Below are 21,310 nucleotides of genomic sequence, written 5' to 3'. Positions count from 1 at the left end.
TCCATCCTCTTTCAGTGACTCGTTTAGCACATTGTTTCTTCCGGTAATTTAGAATGTTTGCTGTCCAACCACGCATGTGTTTTTGGTGGTACATACACTGCTACAAATTTTCTGCTTTTCATCTTTTTGTTTGCAATTTTGATCATAATTACTTCGACATTGCCTTGGCCTTCAATTATCTTTGTCACATTTAGACCTTTTTGGTCAATATCATGACACCTCCTCCTTGCTTGTCTGTTCTATTTTTCACCCAGTGGTTGTATAGACCATGTCCCACTATGCTTGTTGATAGAGGTCCTTTCAATTTTGTCTCTACTATTCCCATGATATCAAGTTTTTCTGTTTCTAGTCATTTAACTCATTGATTCCAGAGATCATGCCATCAATATTTGTGTATGCCATTTCTATTTTCATATTTTATTTTATTTTTTTGGTTTATTTTTCCATTTTTTTTATGTACCATTTTTTTCAGTCTCAAGTCCAGCATTCTCCAAAAAACTCATATTTTCCCCGTCTCTGTTCTCTTTTCATTTCGATCATAGGCTTCAATTCTGAGGGCTTTGTCTCTCTTTTTCCTCATCACTCATATCCTTATACGTTTGAATTTCTCACTGTGTGCCAGTTTAACCACTTTCGATAATACCTCCTCTGCTATAATTTGAGTTCTTAGTTTTATTTTCTGAGGTCTATGTTGTTTTTCTTTGAATATTTGCCTATTCTATGGATTTCGTCAATTTATCGAGATTTTGTCTTTCCTGTATTTCTTTCAGAATTTCCTTAGCTAATTCCTTCTCCTTTTCTCTCTGGTATCTATACATGTTTTTCCTGGATACCATGGACCACAATGCACTTACCTTTGTCAATTGTACCGCTCACCCAATTTTCCTTTTCTTTAATTACTTTCATAACTTTTTGTATTTTCCTCCATCTGCTTTTGTAATATTTCTCTAAAAGATATTTCTTGATTTTCCTGATCTTGTTTCCTTTGATTTTCTATTTCAATGAGGTCTGTTTCTTTGAATGACTGCCACTTTCCCGGTCACTACTTGCAACTGCTCTTTGACCTTCTTTTTCTGTTCATCATTTATATTTTTGTTTTCTTTTTTAATTCTCTCTTAAGAATTTCAATTTCAATCTTTAGGTCACTTAATTCTTTAATTGTTTGCTCATTACTCTTGCACAATATAATCAATTCCCTGTGGACAGCTCAGTGAACTAGTTTTAAATCTATGATTTCTTCCATGAAGTAATTTACTTCACAATTTCTTAATGCATTACTGTATCTAATTTGTCTGTCTATATCTAAACTTTTACCTACTTCACCTAGATTTCTTTGAAACCCTGAAAAGGCATTATTTTCCCACCTTTGGTTTTTTCTAGGAGTATCCATCAAACAATGGTGTTTGGGGATGCCACCTCTAGGGCTTTCTAATATACTTACGTCTAGTCCTCTCTTAGTTGGTTCATTTGTTATTCTTCTTTATCTTTCTCCATTTTGCCAGAACTATACTTATTTCAAGAACTGGAAAAACTTTTACCGGTCTCGAGTACCATAGCGTATCATATCGAGTGTAGATTGCCTGTCAATAATATACTTAGAATTAAGCAATGTAAAACTATGTCATGGATAGAACAGTGACTCCATTACAAGTACAACTTCATGTGTCTATGTTTACTGATTGTTGGTTAGATTTTTTTTTCTTTTTAAGTATTTCCTATATTTTGGTTGATCTCAGTCAAGTTTTGCCAAACAATAAAAATATATATATTTTTGTAATCCAGAATTCTTTATTTCATCAATACATGATAAAACACACTGCCTACTCTTCAGCACATACAGGAGGCAAGCAGCCTCTTAAATGTCTCACAACTCGTCCTGAATATGCTAAACAAAGCATGGTAGCATGTTCAGCAATAGTACCTATGAAAATGATATCAGCATGCAGTGTACTATCCCATAGCTCCAGTTTCAAAGTCATCTAACATGAAGATTGCAAAATCTGTAGCCAAGAGGCTAAGAAATAAATTAGCCACAGTGGCTACTGAAGCCCCAATGTGGCTAAGATACATTTTCATCTATTAGCCATAATGGCTTAAAGGATTTTAGGGCCAGTTCCAACCCTGTTTGTGGGTCACATGATATTTGAGGCAACTTTTTCGTGAGAAAGCCGCGTCACACAGGTCACACTGGAATGGCTTCTCTCCTGTGTGGGTCATCACATGACATTTGAGAGAACTCTTGTGTGAAAGCTGCATCACATATATTGCACTGAAAAGGTTTTTCTCCAGTGTGGGTCATCATGTGATCTCTCAGGTGACCCTTTTGTGCAAAAGCTTCATTGCACAGATCACAATGGAATGGTCTCTCCAGTGTGGTTCATCATGTGATATTTTAGGTGTTTCTTACTTGAGAAAGCTGCATCGCACAAGTCACATAGGAATTGCTTCTCTCCAGTGTGAGTCATCACATGACGTTTGAGCCAACTCTTCTGCGAGAAAGTAGCATTGCACAGGTCACACTGGAAAAGCTTCTCTCCTATGTGGGTAATCACATGATTTTTGAGAGTATATTTTCTTGAGAAAGCTGCATCACACAGGTCACACTGGAAAGGCTTCTCTCCAGTGTGTGTCATCATGTGATATTGAAATCTATGCTTTGCAGAGAAGGCTGCGTTGCACAGTTCACACTGGAATGGCTTTTTTCCAGTGTGAGTCATCACATGATATTGGAGACCACTCCTTCCAGAGAAGGCTGCACTGCACAGGTTACACTGGAATAGCTTCTCCCCTGTGTGAGTCACCATGTGATGTTTAAGACTATTCTTTCTTGAGAAAGCCGCATCACACAGGTCACACTGGAAAGGCTTCTCTCCTGTGTGGGTCATCACATGACGTTTGAGAGAACTCTTTTGTGTGAAAGCTGCATCACACAGATTGCACTGAAAAGGTTTCTCTCCAGTGTGGGTCATCATGTGATCTCTGAGGTGACCCTTTTGTGCAAAAGCTTCATTGCACAGATCACACTGGAATGGCTTATCTCCAGTGTGGTTCATCATGTGAAATTTTAGTTGATTCTTACGTGAGAAAGCTGCATTGCACAGGTCACATAGGAATGGCTTCTTTCCAGTGTGAGTCATCACATGATGTTTGAGGCAACTCTTCTGTGAGAAAGCAGCATTGCACAGGTCACACTGGAAAAGCTTCTCTCCTGTGTGGGTAATCACATGATTTTTGAGAGCACACTTTCTTGAGAAAGCTGCATCACACAGGTCACACTGGAAAGGCTTCTCACCTGTGTGGGTCATCATGTGATATTTAAGGCGACTCTTTCATGAGAAATCCACATCACACATGACACACGGGAAAGGCTTCTCAATAGTGTGAGTCACCATGTGACACTGGAGACCACTCTTTCGTGAGAGGGCTGCTTCACACAGGTCACACTGAAATGGCTTCTCTGCGGTGTGAGGCACCACTTGACATTTAAGATCACCTTTGCATGAGAAATCTGCATTGCATAGATCCTGTTGGAAAGGCTTCTCCAGTGTGGGTCATATGATACTTAAGATGACTTGCGAGACAGATGCTCCACAGATGTCATGCAGGATCCCCCTCTTTGTATGACAAACATGGAATCAAGGGATAGCTCTTCCAAAGAAATGTTGATAGTTACCTTCATCCTGGAAAAAAAAAAATTATAAGATTGACATCTAACTCAGTGAGATTGTGTAATAATAGGATTGTAGATGTTTTGTACACACACCATTTCATACTCAAGTTCATTTATACCTAAACAGACCCTTTGTACATGCCATCACCTGTGATAAAATAGGTCGGAACTGCTCATCCAGGCAGTCTAAGGATCGACAATAACATAAAAAATTAGAAACACTAACAGATATGGTGCTATGATATGTTGCATTCTACTTTTTCATTAAAAATGTGCTGAAAATCATCCAATAGATACATACTCAAGCCATCATAACCAGAATGACTAAATTTTCCTCTAGCTTTTTCATCTGGTCATGAGATCTGGAAGGGGTAAGGGCCCAGCTGGCCACAGCAGACATATTTCAATATAACTCCATAACATTTCACATTTCAGCTCACAAAACCTGAATCTAAACAATACTTACTCTAGAAAGGTTTATTCAGTTCATCTCACTCTCTGACTCAAATAAGTGATGCAATCACATCACTTAAGATCCACTGGTAAGTGGTGTACCCATTTTATTATTTCAGCAAAATCTAATCAATAAAATTGATCTAAGAAAATGAAGAGGTACTATCCATATTTTTTCTTGTCATATTTAGTAAAATACCTGTATGTCTAATAGGAAAAAACTATCAGAAATACCAACTAAAAAACCTCAACAATTATGACCTGCTCAGGCAGGAACTGCTATCAGTTCAATCCCTGTAAATGTGAAAGTAGTGAGAAGACAGTGTCTAATAAGACAACTAGTGCTTTAACATTTTTCATCCTACAAGACATTTAAACACAGAGGCATTATAAACACAAACATGGTCATCTTTCACAAAGCCTATGACATCTCCCTAACTGGTTGTGAGACTTGCAAGATAATACTCCCAAAAGATTTTTCCCCATTCTCTTTGTGGAACCTTTAACTGATATTAGTATCATCTCGGTTTAGATTGCGTTACTGCCTATCAACATTACCCAATCAAATTATGGATGTCCTGTAATCTCTGGTCTCATTTGAACATTTCCTACATTACTGCTCCTTAAATGGGCGGTGGGCAAGGTGCAGGGATGACCCGTCATCCAGGAGGTGCTCAGATGAGAGGGAGGGTGGGAGGGGTGTGGAGTGTATTTAGGGATGAAATGGGTGGGAGTGTTTTTATGCCTTTCCCTTTTTGGCTACCTCCCTTGAAAGGGGGAAAAAGCCTTGGTATATGTATGTATGTATGTACAAGAACATAATAGTACATACATATATACTATCACTAGCACTTATATCCACTACACTGGTTGGACAGTGGCTCAAGTTAGAGAGTTCAGATAGCAATTCCATTAACATTGTAGTGAAACTATTGTTTCACTACAATGTTAATGGAATTGCTATCTGAACTCTCTAACTCTCTCTGAATGGGTTGGATCAAACACCATTACAATGACCAGTTTTCCATTTCCATTACACTCATGAAGTTGATATGTATTTACCTAGTTGTATTATACGGGAAGGGAGCTATGCTCGTGGTGACCCATCTTTGTATCTCTCAGCATCAAGTTTTTTCTTAAAATCTTGAATAGTGTTTGCACACACTGTTTCTTTGTCCAATTTGTTCCAAATATCTATCACTCTATGTGGGAAGCTATTTTTTTCAGAGCTCTTCTGTAATTATCTTTTTTTTAGTTTCTTTTCATGTCTTGTTTTTCCATTGCCCCATTTCAATAAGTCATTCTTATCTAAGATTTCCATTCCCTTCATAATTCTATAGGTAATTAGTAGGTCTCCTCTTTCCCTTCTTTGTTCCAGTTGGTAATTCTAATTTGGACAGTCTTTGTTCATATGTCATTTTGGAAAGAGTTGGTGCCAGTTTTGTTGTTGCTCTTTGTATTCTTTCTAACTTCTTTATATTCTTTTTGGTACTGGGTGTCCAAAGTGTTGCTGCATACTCGAGTTTTGGTCTTATTTGTGTAGTTAATTTTCTTTTCTTTTTTTCATCATTTCCTCATCCAAATAGGCAAATGGCACTTTTATTGACCTCAATAAATCATAGGTTTCTCCGACTATTTTATCATATGCTCATCCAGTGTCATGTCTTTGCTGATGTTGATATGACCAAATAATCAATGACCAATATTAATATACCACTCCCCCATTTGGATTTTACACTGTTAATGGTCACCCACTGTTTTCCATTACTGATCCATGCTCTAATCATTTCATTTTTCTTTCTATGCTATGGGCTTTGATTTTATTTAGTAGTCGCTGGTGGGGCACCTTGTTGAAAGCTTTGCCAAAGTTAAGGTACTCAACATTGTAATTATCATTGTTATCTGAGGCCTTGTAGACATTGGTGTTTATTATTCATGTCCTGCCAATACCTATTCTGCTCTGGCCAGGAAACATAGTATCACCATACTTCAGAAGTTCCTTGTGGCAGGGCACACACATATGGAGTGCGACTCCATGCACAGCGCCATTAAAAGATAGTGAATGATGTATTCACTGATCAAGATTATGCATTTCTTATCCAGTGTGAGACGATGAAACCATCACAATCCACAGTCAAATGAAACACCAAGAGTTAATGGAGATGGAAAATTTATTTGTCAGCAGAATTAGGTCTGGGGAAAAATCAGGAGATCCAGTGGTTAGTGAATTAAGAAGAATGATGTACCAAAATGGTGGAACAGTGAAGGGCAAGCTGCCATTCAACAATAACTCTACCTGGAAGTCTTTATGACAACGGGTTCATAATGCAGAAGTGGATCCCATTGTTCCCATCAAGACTACCTATCAAGTTGAGGAAATTCAATGACCTGCAGTCAATGAAATCAGTTATGCCAGCTTAGTGTTATAACTTTTTTGACTCCTTGCCTCATGAATAAGGAATATCAGAAACATGTACCTACTATAAGAGCAAACCATGATTTTCCAAACAATAAAGAGAAAATATCCTTAAAAGCATTTTACTTTTGTTTCTTTGTGTTGTTGTTGTTTTTTGGGGGGGAATCCGATTCATTCCAAAGATATTGTATTCTTGAGTGAATTTCAGGATATATAACTTTACTACATTTGTGATTAGTTTAGTTATTACAAAGCAATGCAAGGTAATAAACTTTTGGGAAAATATATATATATATATATATATATATATATATATATATATTTATATATATATACATGTATTATATATATATATATATATATATATATATATACACACATATATATATATATATATATATATATATATATATATACATATATATATATATATATATATATATATATATATATATATTCATGAATACCATGGGAATAAGAGGGAAATGGGAAATCTTTCTTGACATTTGCAACCTAGGAGTGAACAAATATGTGCCAAAGACTAGTGGAAGGAAGAAGTAGAAACAGGACAGGTTTAACAAGAAGTGAGAATGCAAAACAGGCCAGGGACATGGGTTTGTTCACATCATATATCCCCTTTGTTTAGTAATTTGAGCAGTTACTCATGGGTGATATTCCAAGGGAACAGGTTCCCCTTGATGGTGTTCAGGTGGCGATTCCTAATTCATTGATAGATGAATCTTTGCCCTCTGCCAGGTCAAAGGAGCTGTAAGTTGAAGGGTGGAGAGGCACCTGACATCTGCAACATCAGTGTTGAGTTGCTGGAAGCAAGGTCATGATTCACGGGTTGCATGCAGTACTGCCTGCTGTCTAGCATTCCAGTGTTATTTCCTTAGACAAGAAAATGGGTCTGGTCATCCCTATCTGGAAGGGGAAATGGGACAGGCAGAACTGCAAAAGCTACTGCAGCATTACACTGCTCAGTGTGCCAGGCAAGGTGCTTGCCCATCTATTGCACAGGTCACACTCGAATGGCTTCTCCCCTGTGTGGGTCATCACATGAGATTTGAGGTTACTCTTTTGAGAGAAAGCTGTATCGCACAGTTCACACAGGAATGGCTTCTCTCCAGTGTGGGTCTTCATGTGATCTTTGAGAGAACTCTTCTGTGAGAAAATTGCATCACACAGGCCACACTGGAAAGACTTCTGTCCTGTGTTAAGCAAAAGCTCTATCACACAGGTCACATTGGAATGGCTTCTCTCTAGTGCAGGTCATCATATGTTTGAGTTTATTCTTTAGTGAGAAAGTTGCATTGCACAGGTCACATTGGAATGTCTTTTCTCCAGTGTGCTTCATCATGTGATTTTTGAGCTGACCATCTTGTGCAAAAGCTGCATTGTGCAGGTCACACTGGAAAGGCTTCTCTCCTGTGTGGGTCATCATGTGCTTTTTGAGGATATACTTATATGCAAAAGCTTTATCACACAGGTCACTTTGGAATAGATTCTCTCCAGTGTGGGTCATCATATGATGTTTGAGGTTATTCTTTAGTGAGAAAGTTGCATTGCACAGGTCACATTGGAATGGCTTTTCTCCAGTGTGTTTCATCATGTGATTTTTGAGCTGACCATCATGTGATTTTTGAGCTGACCATCTTGTGCAAAAGCTGCATTGCACAGGTCACACTGGAAAGGCTTCTCTCCTGTGTGGGTCATCATGTGCTTTTTGAGGATATACTTATATGCAAAAGCTTTATCACACAGGTCACTTTGGAATGGATTCTCTCCAGTGTGGGTCATCATATGATGTTTGAGGTTATTCTTTAGTGAGAAAGTTGCATTGCACAGGTCACATTGGAATGGCTTTTCTCCAGTGTGTTTCATCATGTGATTTTTGAGCTGACCATCATGTGATTTTTGAGCTGACCATCTTGTGCAAAAGCTGCATTGCACAGGTCACACTGGAAAGGCTTCTCTCCTGTGTGGGTCATCATGTGCTTTTTGAGGATATACTTATATGCAAAAGCTTTATCGCACAGGTCACATTGGAATGGATTCTCTCCAGTGCGGGTCATCATATGATGTTTGAGGTTAGTCTTTAGTGAGAAAGTTCCATTGCACAGGTCACATTGGAATGGCTTTTCTCCAGTGTGCTTCATCATGTGATTTTTTAGCTGAACATCTTGTCCAAAAGCTGCACTGCACAAGTCACAATGGAAAGGCTTCTCTCCTGTGTGGGTCATCATGTGAATTTTGAGGGTATACTTATATGCAAAAGCTTTATTGCACAGGTCACACTGGAATGGCTTCTCTCTGGTGTGGGTTATCATATGATGTTTGAGGTTATTCTTTAGTGAGGAAGTTGCATTGCACAGGTCACATTGGAATGGCTTTTTTCCAGTGTGCTTCATCACGTGATTTTTGAGCTGAACATCTTGTCCAAAAGCTGCATTGCGCAGGTCACACTGGAAAGGCTTCTCTCCTGTGTGGGTCATCATGTGAATTTTGATATTACTCTTATGTGAGAAAACTGCATCACACAGGTCACAGTTAAAAAGCTTCTCTCCATGTGATATTGGAGACCACCCATTCTAGAGAACGCTGCATCGCAGAGCTCACATTGGAATAGCTTCTCCCCATGTGACGTTGAAGACCACTCTTTCCAGAGAAGGCTGCAACACATATGATACACTGGAAAGGCTTCTTTCCAGAGTGAGTAGCCAAGTGTTTTTGGAGACTACTCTTTCGTGAGAAGGCTGCTTCACACAAGTCACATTGGAATGGCTTCTCGTACAGTGTTTCATCTAATCTAACCTAACCTATTCTACCTAACCTGCATTTAGTAATGCAGTACCTATAATTCTAGAGGTCATCAGGGTCAATGTTGTCATGTATGTTGATGGCGAGTTTTGGCATCCAACCAGACTGCTAGTTGTAGGAGTTTGATAGCTTGAAGAAAAGTATGAAGCTCAGCTCCTTAGCATGGTTTAAAAATATATAGCATGGTGATGTCACTTCGAGTAAGAGAACACCCAGTACACAATTTCAGCGCCATCGTCATAATGCCATGGAAGGGACTGGATAGATGACAACATAGCATCTCAAACCTGTCATTGCAGCTCCATTCAGTAGTGTATTTGCTTTTAGCAAGCTTTTTGTTATCTATTTCTGCCAAGAAAAACATATTACATTGATGTATTACAATTTATAAAAATTAATATCTAATTTTCTATTGCTAAACTGTGTAAGTGTGCATTTCTAAAAAATTACCCAAATCTTTAAATTTACTGGCATATTATTGGTTTTGCTATTACATAATGAAATATGCTCAATTTAATGGAATTATGTTTGCTAATTCAAACTTTCCAGGATATTCCATTGGTGATTTTAAATTGCCATTAAATTGGGCTTCTGATAAATAGGGATTCCCTAAAACTGTCTACTGTTGTACAATTCAAAAAGAGATTTGATAAATGCTGGGTGAATCATGGATCAAATATAACGTTAAGTAAAGTATTGTAGTAGCAGGCACATTTGGTCAAGGTCAACTGGAAGAGGACACTGAAGAAATCAGAATCCTGACCTACCCAAGCTGGAAGTGATCTGGACACAGTCTTTACTTCCAAGAATATTATTCTCAGTGCACAGTGATTACAGAGACTAGGTAGTGAACTTCTTAAATTCTTGATTTTTGTACCAAGCAAGATAAAATGGAGCCCCAACCCCCAAATCAGAATGTAAGCAAACAAGATACACACATTGGTAAATAAAAAGATACTTGCCAATCTCAATTTTGTAAAAATTGCTGCCAATATTAATTTGAAGTGCTTATATATGGGGTCAATATACTCAAAATGTTAACAGCTAGCCAATAAGGATTGCTGCTGTGAGACCAGTAAATATTTATCAATATACCAAGATGTTTGCCCATTTATTTATTTTTAATTCCTACCAATGTTACTATTAATTTTAAGTACTTATGTATGAAGTTCAAAATATTCGGAATGATAAGAGCTAACCAATGATATAGAGAAGACCTGCAGCTGTGAGACCAGACCAGACCAGACTTGACCCGACCTGACCAGACCTGACTTGACCTGACCTAACTCTTGGTATATTAAGAGATGTTCACCCGTCTAAAAAAAAAATGCTAACATCATTGCTATTCATTTGTAGTAATTATATATGGGTTCAAAATATTTAATAAGAATTTCCACTGTGAGATTGGCAATCATCTTTATGAATAATTGGTCAGGGTAAAGGAACTTTTAACCTGGTAAATAGGTGGTACACTGGGTATTACCTTAAACTTTAAGGTAACACCCATTGATAAGTACATAGAGTCCCTTTAAGGATTAAAGGGTTAAAATCTTAGTTGTGCACACCTGCATGATATAGCAATAAAAATTTAATTATTAATTTTGTAAATTGTAATAGATCAACGTAATGTGTGATTTTCTTGGCGGAAATCAATAACGAAAAAGTTGCTTAAACGTATTTTCTAATGATGTTGCGGCGGTTGAATGATACGCCATGTTTGTTTTGATAAGTGCCAAGGTCAAAGAGGAGAAAAGGATGATAACTTAGTCTATTCTAACCTACCTTACCTAACCTACCCTGACCTACCTAACCTAACATAACCTGACTTACCTAACCTGACCTACCTAACCTAATGTAACATGACCTACCTAACCTAACCTGACCTACCTAACCTACCTAACATAACCTGACCTACCTAACCTAACCTGACCTACCTAACCTAACCTGACCTACCTATGTTTTAGTAATTCGGTACCTCAAATTCTTAAGATCATCCAGGTCGTAGTCGTTGTCATCACAAATGCTGACATCCCAATTTATCATTGTACCTCGGGCAATTAACAGATGACAGCAGAACCTCGTTCTCTCATAAATTCCAAGGAAGCCCTATTATCTTTGTAACAGCACTTATTAACGTCACCTGGAGTTGGAGAACACCCATTCCACAATGTGAAAGCCGTCGTCTGATAGTGACTGGACTGGCATGGCGTCCGTACCATATCCTAGCAGTTTCATTTGTTAGTAAATTTGCTTGTAGTAAAGTTTTTGTTTATTTCAGTCACGAAAATCGCACATTATGTTCATGTATTATAATTTACAAAATTGATATTTAATTTTCTAATGCTATATTGCATAGGTGTGCACAACTAAAATAATACCGCCTAAAGGGACCCTATGTGCCTATTTATGTTATCATATATATTATGCCTTATGTATTCTTGTTGTTTCTGATCGGTACACATATATTTACTTCATAAAATTTTCAACTTAAAAATATGTAGTAAATATAACTGCTGTGTTTGATTACCAACTTCACAGCAAGGTATATCAGGCCGCAATCATTCACAATTTTGTTTAATACATATTCATATGTTGAATATTTTATAAAGCCAGTACATATGTAGTAATTGGAAACAATAAAAATATACACACCATAATATATTTGATACTAACATGCCAAGATAAGAGGGAGGGAGGAGGGTGGAGGGGAGTGGATATAGGAAATGGAATGGGTGAGAGTGGTTTCTATGCCTTTTTCTATTTGACTACTCCCCGTGTAAGGGGGGAGATGCCTTTGGTATATGTATGTATGTATGTATGCAACACGAAAAATAAGTACATTAAATCCCCCCCCCCCCAGGAAACAAAGCTGTGATGTAGGTAATCTATCAGTTATGTTTACCACGTATTTATAAGCTGATTTTTCAATCAAGTAAATACATATATAACAATTAGAAACAACAAGATTACATAAGGCATAATACATCAGTTAATATCATGATAATTAGGTACAGGGTCCCCCTAAGGAAACACCCATTCTATACACTGCCCGATGTAGCAGGTAAAGCTTTTGAAGTGTAGCAAATAAGAACACGTTATGCATGCTACATTGCTACTGTTCATGTGCACTCACGAATTCAGGCAGGTTGCACGTGGGTCTGGCCTGTACTGTATATCACACATTCACGCGAACAGTACGAACAAGTGCCCAAACTTGGAATTGGCCAGGCTATGAGGTCGGTGGTATGTAAACAACAGTGCTGGACGCGTTACCACCGGACAGGTAGTGCATTAATGTGAATGCGTTCCCGATTTTAATTCCCTTTAGAATTATTCTGATGGAAAAAAAATGGAGAAGTATTTACGCAATACGAATATTCTCAATAAAATTATATCTAAACGGTGAGCACGTGGCTCCCGTATTTTTTGGGGGGTTTTATCGCGCGGGGGGAGTGCCAAAGGAGGGGATAGGTTTCTAAGTGAATTGTGAATGAATAATCTATCCATCGCTCACAGTTGCATTGACTAGCTGATCCGATGGTAGCTACAATTAGGAAAACAAATTTGAAATGAAGAATCGAAATGCCCGAGTCAATGCTATGGTCCCGAGCTTATTTACAATTTGAACAAGGGTGCCAGTGTTTGAGGGTCATAAACCAACCCACCCCTCTTTCCCCCTTCCCCAGACCGACCTCGCACGACGAGTAAACGGCTAAGAACAACTGAGGCTTCCACGGTATCCCCCAAGCTTCTTCCTCCTCCATCTCTCCCCTTGTTAATTAAGTCTCCTCCTTCGTATCCTCTTCCCGATTACTTTTCCTAATTTTTATTCTCCCTGACATCATTGCTCATCGTGGAAAGGGCGGAAAAGGACGAACCTGGTACAGAGAAGTGATCTTAAATGATTAGTCTAGATACCATTAAGTGGGGTCGAAGTTGTTGCGAGTACGCGTGTTGGCGTCTCCAGATCAAGAGTTCACAATCGGCACTGTATCCTGTGTATACTCGTGAAAATTTAAGCCATGACGTCAGGGATGACCGGTATGCTTTTAACCCTGCTGGGAGCGGTCTTACTGATCAACGTAGCTGCAAGTGGTCAACCTTCGTACGTTTCAGTGGGCATTTCTTGGTTACCTTCCGCTCCTCTTTAACATTTTGGCGAGAGACAAAATCTCAAGGATCTCTTTTAACCACCAGCTCGAGTTTCGGAAGTCTGGAATAGATTATCGCAACACACTGTAAATGCTGCCTCACTAGAAACCTTCAAGACAAGACTTGCCAAGGAGTGGAAGAACCGGTCAGTCCTTTACCAATATAGCTTTTCGTATTAACCAGTCCACGAGCCAAAAGGGTTGCCACACCAAAAGAAAAGACATCAAGAAATTATAAAGGTCTTATTACCCGAAGGGTATCAAATGACCTCTACTGAAGGTGAATACTTTATGCCAGTTCCTTCTCCCGCCTGCCTCAACAAAAGAAGACAGAAAACGGCGCGGCGTCAGGTTCGGTTAGGTAAACAAAGGGGAACTTCTCATACAACACCGAACAGAAAAATCAACACTTCCAAGTTTCTGATATCCTTCGCCCTCCTTCTCTGTGGTGATGTACATCCCTGTCCTGCCCCAGTTGCAACGAGAGTCCCAAAACACCCATGTATAAGCTGTCTAAAAGGAGTCCGCCGCAACAGTAGAGCCATCAGCTGCAACTCCTGTGGGTAGTGGACTCATATCAAATGTTGTGGAATTTCTCTCGAAATCTACAATGCCGCTTTGGTGAATGAGGACATTCTCCACTTCACTTGCAATGGGTGCACACTCAAAGAATACCAGCCCCCCCCCCCCCCGTAGTCCGGTGGTGAGGACCTGTTAACCCCGATTGCTGTGCCCCGCCCCAGTCAACATCCGGGGATGACTTCAACTGCTTCAACAAGCGAGGCCTCCACTTCGTGTACTTGAATGCTAGAAGCCTTCTACCAAAGGCAGATGAGTTCAGTCTACTAGCGCGGCGCATCGGGGCAGCAGTCACCGATGTAGATGAACTGGGTAGGAAAGAGTAGTCGCTAGTACTGAAATGTTCTGATGTTTATGGGGCTTGGTCTAATTTTAAGTACACATCTCTTACTATTATTGACAGAGTAGCGCCTCTCAAAGCCAAAGAGATACGAATAAAACAGAGGACGGAGCCATGGATGACAAATGAAGTCCTGGGTTTGATTAGAGATGGAAACAGATTTATAGCAAGATTTGGGAAAAGTAGAAACCAAAGGGACTATAATGGCTATCTACAATATAGGCATCAGGTGAAATATTGGAAGGAAAAAGCCAAAACTGATTATTGTACTAACATGGTGAACCAGAACAAAAACAATCCAAAGAAGCTTTGGCAAACTCTGAAGAACCAAGAAGCTCACACTAAGCCTAGTATCAAAGCAGACAGGATAGGACTCATGATAAACGGCGAACTTAACTCTGACAAGAACACCATAGCTAACCACTTCAACTCCTTTTCACAACCATAGCTACTAAACTAGTAAAATCCCTCCCAACGGGTTTTGGAAAGTTTGGGCTGGGGCACGTTCAGGAGTACTATAAAGATAAGTCCACAAAGTGTTTCCAACTACATCAGACCACCCAAGAAGAAATGTTTAAATTGCTGGCTAATATAAATGTTTAAATTGCTGGCTAATATAACTGCCAATAAGGCTACAGTGTTAGACGATACTCATGCTAGGTTTGTTGGATGGGGCCCCAATTATAACTCTTCCAATAACTCAGACAATAAATTTGTCTATCAGTTCAGGATCTATCCCAAACGACATAAAAAGGACTCGGATAACACCTCGTTATAAGACAAAGGCAAAACTGAGGCAGGAAACTACAGGTCTGCTTCAATTCTAAGTATTATTTCCAAAGTTTTGGAATGTACAGTATGCAATCAGTTAGATACCTACCTCAGGGAACGTAATCTACTATACGACATGCAATCTGGTTTTAGATCGAACTACTCAACAAACACCAACTTAATATACCTTTACGATCTGATAAGACAGGAATGTAACAGAGGTAACTACACAGGTTTAGTTTTGTTGGATCTACAAAAGGTATTTGACACGGTGGATCATATTTTATTACAGACAAACGCCGGCTTCGCCATGGACGCTTGGCCTGAGGCGCTGCTCGCTTCGCGCCCTGTCATTCGCTCGAGGCCAATCAATTGTCTCCGTTGCCGTGACGTCAGCGTTCACGACCAATCAGTCGTCTCCGTTGCCGTGACGTCACCACTCTCGGCCAATCAGTTGTCCCCGTTGCCGTGACGTCACCACTCTCTCACCCAATCAGGTTCTCGTGGACTGTTACCAAATCATCGTCACCGGTTAGATCATTTTGTCAAAAAACAGACATGTTATTTTTCATCATTATTAAAACTTCAGGCATTAGGAGTGGCGAGTATTGGCTGGTTCAAGTCCTACCTCACAGGTCGCAAACAACATGTACAGGTAAATGGAGCCTGCTCAAGTGACAGATAGATAACTTGTGGTGTGCCACAAGGTTCAATTCTGGGACCGCTTCTGTTCCTGGTCTATATCAACGACATGCCAGGTGCGGTAAACTGTAAGTTACTGCTCTATGCAGATGACTCCGCACTAATTATCTCAGGTAGGGACCCAGTTGAAGTAGAGGAGGCCCTCATCAGTCCAGGGCTGGCTCATAGATAACAAACTGTCTTTACACCTTGATAAAACTGGAAGTATTGTCTTCGCATCAAAACCCAACCTCAGGAAACACCGCGGTGTACAGGTCAGATGTAGGGGTAATGTCTTGGAGTCAAAACAAGAGGTACCTTATCTTGGAATACCCTTACTTGTCTTACTTGTCGTAGATTTAGGTGACCTCACCACAGCCAGTCTGGGGACCCATCGCTTCCACACCTCTGCTCGCACTTCAGGTACTGAAGCTGATCAATGATGGAGCTTGATGCAGCTCCCCGTGAAGTCGGCCCGTGTTGTATGGGAGGCTCATCGGGTAATGTCAAAAAATTGTCTAGCCTCCTCTTGAAAGCCTCGGTATTGAATCCTTTTAGGTCTCTTATGTCTCTGGGTAGACAATTGAAGAGACGTGGTCCAGTACCGAAAACCTCTCTGCCTGGATCGTTTATATGCGTTGAGAGTAACTGCTTACAACTTTCCTCGTTCAGGTCCTACCAAATCTAGGGCGGTGTTGTGCAATGAAGGCCCCCGGAGATGGGTTTGGTACAATGTCCTCAAGCATCTTCCAGACATTATGATGATGTAACGCTCTCTGCGTCTTTGGAGAGAGTATAATTGGAGTTTTTCAGCCTCTCCCCTTAGATCAGTCCCTCTCAGAGAATGCCTTAACGAATAAGATTGTATTCAAGTGTTCACATAAGGTTAATTTTTTTCAGAAATCCAGAATTATTTATATGGAAACAAAGAAGCTTCTAGTCTCAGCCTTGATACAGCATCACTTTGATTACACTTGTAGCTATTAGTACAGTAGTCTGGGCAGAAAAAAACAGTCTCGGCTATGGGTTCTACAAAATAAGATAATTAGATTCGTGCTAAATTTACCTCAATGTAGTCATATTGGTATAGAAGAATTTAGCAAAGTAGGAATTAATGTTACCTGTAAAATAACGTGTCCAGCAGCTGAAACTAAAGCATGTTTACAATGTCGTTCATAATTCTGTTCTTTCATATGTGAGCTGTAATTTAACGTTATCCGCTGAGAATCGAACCCGGAACAGTCAAGGGTCATTTATTGTAACTCATGTAGGTTCCTTCACCAAAAACAGTTTTCACTTCACAGATGTTCAACTATGGAACTCACTACCTATGTCCACTAAGCAGTCAGATAGCAAGATTACTTTCAAGAAAAAAGTCAAGGATTACTATATGTCTCAGCTATGAACCAAGAATAGCCTTGATTTTATGTATTACTAGCTCAATGAGGGGTACCAGACTCCATGAGTAATACCATCCAATCTGCCTTCACTCATAACTGTTCTGACCTTTACTTTTGTCCTTCAGAGGTTTAGCGTAGTATACTTGGTTGGGCGTCGATGATGCCGCTCCTTCGCTTGCTTCTGGGTGGGTCTTCACTCCTCCTTAGAACACTCACGCCACTGTACCGAATCTAATTCTAATCTAATTCCCTATCTCCTAACTACTAATACTAGCCCCATCGATCCTCGGTGTGTCCCCCTCCCTCACACTCACATTCACTCCACCACCCACGCGCGGTCCTTCCCGGGCACTGTCCACCCACGACGATGCGAGGGCCCTTTGACCCCCCCCCCAACACCCCCCCCCAATCGAGGGGGGGGTGCCAACCGCCAGTCCCCGTCCGCGACAAATACACTCACACCACAGTATTACAATGTTTGGTGTTCAAAACTGATTCCCACCTTTGTTTTCCTTGCCATAGTATGGTATATGTTTCAGGCATGGTCTGAGAACAGTTATGATCTAATCATACTACAAGCCTGGTGAATCAGGGTACCAGGCAACAAGGTAATTGGACCTTTCCCTCCAGTTCCTTGTTGTTTTACTCATACGAGTACTGGCACCCTGTACCCTACCTCTGGGGTTTCAGATTATAATGCACTACTTCCTGGAACTCAAACTAATGTGTAATTGATGAGTTAATTACCATATGAGGACGGAGCCTTTATTTGTACGACGTTTCGCTTATTACAGTTTTTTCAAGTACAAGTTGAGATACAAATGCTTGAGATTAAATAAGGGGAAAGGAGGGAACGGGGAGAGAAAAAGGGGAGAAGGAAGAGGAGGAGGAGGAGAGGAGGAAGAGAAGGGGGGATGAACACTGTAACCCCCCCCCATAGTTTGGGCCTCTGCAGACACTGGATGCCTTGTGCAAGTCTCACGATATATCACGCTATTTATACATTTCTATGTGTGTTGTAGAAATACGTTTGGCACGAGTAGCCAGAGTACGAAAAGTCCCGAACGGCTGTGTACAACCAAAACTTTCATGCCTTAGTCACTTCCATAAGATGACGCCTACGGGGGCGTCATGAGGATTGCAAGTGTGTACGCGAGGATGCCGATATGGGCTTCTTGATTATATTTATTGTAGTCGTGCCTGCGTGACCCCCATACTCTCTAAACAAACTGGCTTCATCATATTTTCTATGGTTATCAAAATTCACGGGTGAAAGCTAATGCTGCTAGACGTGCGATGTGGCCCGTAGTGAAGGGGCATGGCAACAAGGTGACGCTACTATAGGGGAATGATATGATAATTCTGCACATGAAAAAAAAAAAAAAATTCTGCTATGACCGCTTCCCCTCTTCCCTCTATTCATCCGAAACGTAAACGCGTATGATGCCTGACGTATGAAAGTCAGGTGCGTTCTGATTGGATGTAATGCAATTGAGTTAATGTTAGGGTTCAGAAGTCTCGTGGGAAAAAAAAATTCGCGGGCCGCGCCACCTCGGGTGCCAGCAGGCTCTCTGCCTACGGACACTGTCCAATCACCTCCCAGGGCCACAATCACGTGACTTCGTCTGGGGCGGAGTTAACCCTTGAGGAATCCTCAGTTTCCCCTCAAATTCACTCATTCCACCTCGGCCTTACACATCTATTCTACTAATCTTCCTTTACTCATTCTTTTCACGTGTCTAAACCATCCTAATCATTTTCCACCAACCCTCAACACACTGCTTCCAAATACAATATGCAGACGGCCTTACACAAATTATCGCCTACCTCCAAAACAAAAGTAAAAACATGTTAGCCAAAAAGACAGAAACAGAAATACAAACAAGACACCTATGAAAAGAAATTAAGAATTACTACAAACAAAACAAGATTCCAAATACTACCCAATCACAATTGCAGGAAATAACATACCATATAAAAAAGAAAAAGCCATACTAGGAGCATGCATAGGAACACGAGGCATAGCTCACAAACACACAGAAACACACGAACACGGAGAGCAAACATCACAAACAAAAAACGATACAGATTGAAAAACCTAGTCACAAAAATCCAACTAAAACTATACAAGACACTAACAAGACCACATCTTGAATATCCTCCAATACTCGGCACCACATTAAACAAAACCGCATACAAAAATTACAAGCTACACAAAACAAAATCATAAAGAAAGCACACATACAACCCCTACCTAACTAACAACAATGGAATACCTACACAAACAAAACAAAATAGAACCACTTAACACCAGATGCCACAGGCTAGGCAACAAAACATGGAACAACATTAAAAAATCAACCTGGATTTTATAACACAATCCAACAACTTAGACATAGACAACATATGCACTCGATCACCACTAGTGACCAAGAATGTTACTTAGATTCAACACCAATTCACCTAGAAATACTATTACAGCTGAACACCCCTACACACAAACCCGGAAATCACAACAGTATTAAACCACAATAAACTTAAATTTAAATCATAACATATATATTTAAAAGTCAATATTTAAATGGTGAGGACACGCGTTATTACACACACGTGTCGTCGCTCAAATAATATGTATGACATGTTGTGTATCAACTCTTCCCTCTTCTTGACCTTGAACTACAAACCGGTCATCACTAGAATTCAACACTTTTATAAGGACCATAAAGTTGTACATATTATCACTGTATGTATATGTATGTATGTATTGTGTATACATATATATGTATAAAAGATATTACATGCGATCTAATTAATCAATTAATTCACCATCACAAATAAAAGTAACACGAAAGAACACAAGAGGAGCAATATAATAATACAAATAAACAAATAAAATAATGATAATAATATCACAAACTCCCAGAGGGGCCCAATACAAATCGCACTTGACATCTTAACACTATGCTTGTACAAGCATAGTAAGCCCCCCATGCAAGCAGACAAACGACAAAATCCCTAGAAATTCAACACCTATATAAAAGCAAAGTATAAAACATGTATATTGAAAAGATAGGTCATCACACCCTACCCCACCCCTTTAATAATCCACACAGCGTCCTACTAACGGTATAACTAATTTGATAAAGAAACTATGCAAGTGGGTCTGCCCCCCACTTTGTAACTCTTATCTTCCTTCATTTTCTACTCTGTCTCCTTCACTTCCTATCCTAGAGTTCACACCTTGACGTGGTGGATAGGCTTGAGAATCTTAATGACTACAAAAGCTATATCGATAGAGAGACAATCTGCAGGGTCACCCATATCGATCAGGTTTTGTAAGAAAGATCAGACAAAGAGCAGCTCACACGCACAGTCGCAGGACCCACTGCAAACTGGCACGTCCCTGATGGCGAACAGGGAAACTCCTTATAGATATATGGGGTACCGTCATAATGACGGCGTGGACCATTAGGTACCATATGGATATAGGTCTTCACCGAATATAATGAATAAGGTGACACCAAAGAAATATCTCACCAGAAACCCCCCTCTCCTTCCACCCCAACTTCAAACTATCTATCCACCTGCAGGTCTTCCCTCATCCTGCGGACGCTTTCCTCGATTGTCATGTAGTCTCAGCATCACTTGCTTACTTGGTTTAGTTGGGGGAAGTTCCGAGGTTCGTCCTCACAGCCATAGTGATCTACCGCTGCTGCCAGTCCTGCTGTCCCTCCTCACAAGGGCCAGTTGGTCTGTTATGGTGTTGGAAGACAGCCTTCTGATGGCGGTGTAATCTGGCACTGAGGGTTCGTCTGATACCGTCCATAGAAATCTGTCCAGCACATGCTTGAGGCTGTCCACCGGACAGTTGGTTCTCTCTCTCACTTCTTTTGGAAGAGAGCTGATTTTTTTTTTTTTTTTTTTTGTCCCTCGTGCCCCAGGCTGGATGCCAGTATGGTCTTAACCCTCTCAAGAGCTCTTTGTGGGAGTGTTTGTCTCTCACAATTGCGTCCGTGCCTTACGCTGTAG

At 40.1% G+C, this 21,310-nt stretch overlaps 1 protein-coding gene across 4 annotated transcripts; it reads right to left on the bottom strand.

The window, feature by feature from the left end:
* Window positions 1-1,797: 1,797 nt before the first annotated feature.
* On the bottom strand, window positions 1,798-12,650 carry LOC143040598 (uncharacterized). Of its 4 annotated transcripts, XM_076211712.1 has the most exons (3): window positions 12,493-12,650; window positions 3,819-3,856; window positions 1,798-3,680 (listed from the first exon to the last, which is right to left on the bottom strand). In XM_076211712.1, the coding sequence occupies exon 3, from the start codon at window positions 3,306-3,308 to the stop codon at window positions 2,349-2,351; it is 960 nt and encodes a 319-aa protein (XP_076067827.1). In that variant the 5' UTR covers window positions 3,309-3,680; window positions 3,819-3,856; window positions 12,493-12,650; the 3' UTR covers window positions 1,798-2,348. The 4 variants fall into 4 exon arrangements, with proteins under 4 accessions (XP_076067827.1, XP_076067825.1, XP_076067826.1 ...); XM_076211710.1 differs by lacking the exon at window positions 3,819-3,856; XM_076211711.1 differs by lacking the exons at window positions 3,819-3,856; window positions 12,493-12,650 and adding an exon at window positions 11,500-11,610.
* Window positions 12,651-21,310: the final 8,660 nt, after the last annotated feature.

This window comes from Oratosquilla oratoria, chromosome 29 (genome assembly GCF_046742065.1).
Source record: "Oratosquilla oratoria isolate Oo_2021 chromosome 29, ASM4674206v1, whole genome shotgun sequence".
Lineage (NCBI taxonomy): Eukaryota > Metazoa > Arthropoda > Malacostraca > Stomatopoda > Squillidae > Oratosquilla > Oratosquilla oratoria.
Note: the sequence above shows the minus strand (reverse complement) of the source record. Positions and strands in the feature narration are given on the sequence as shown.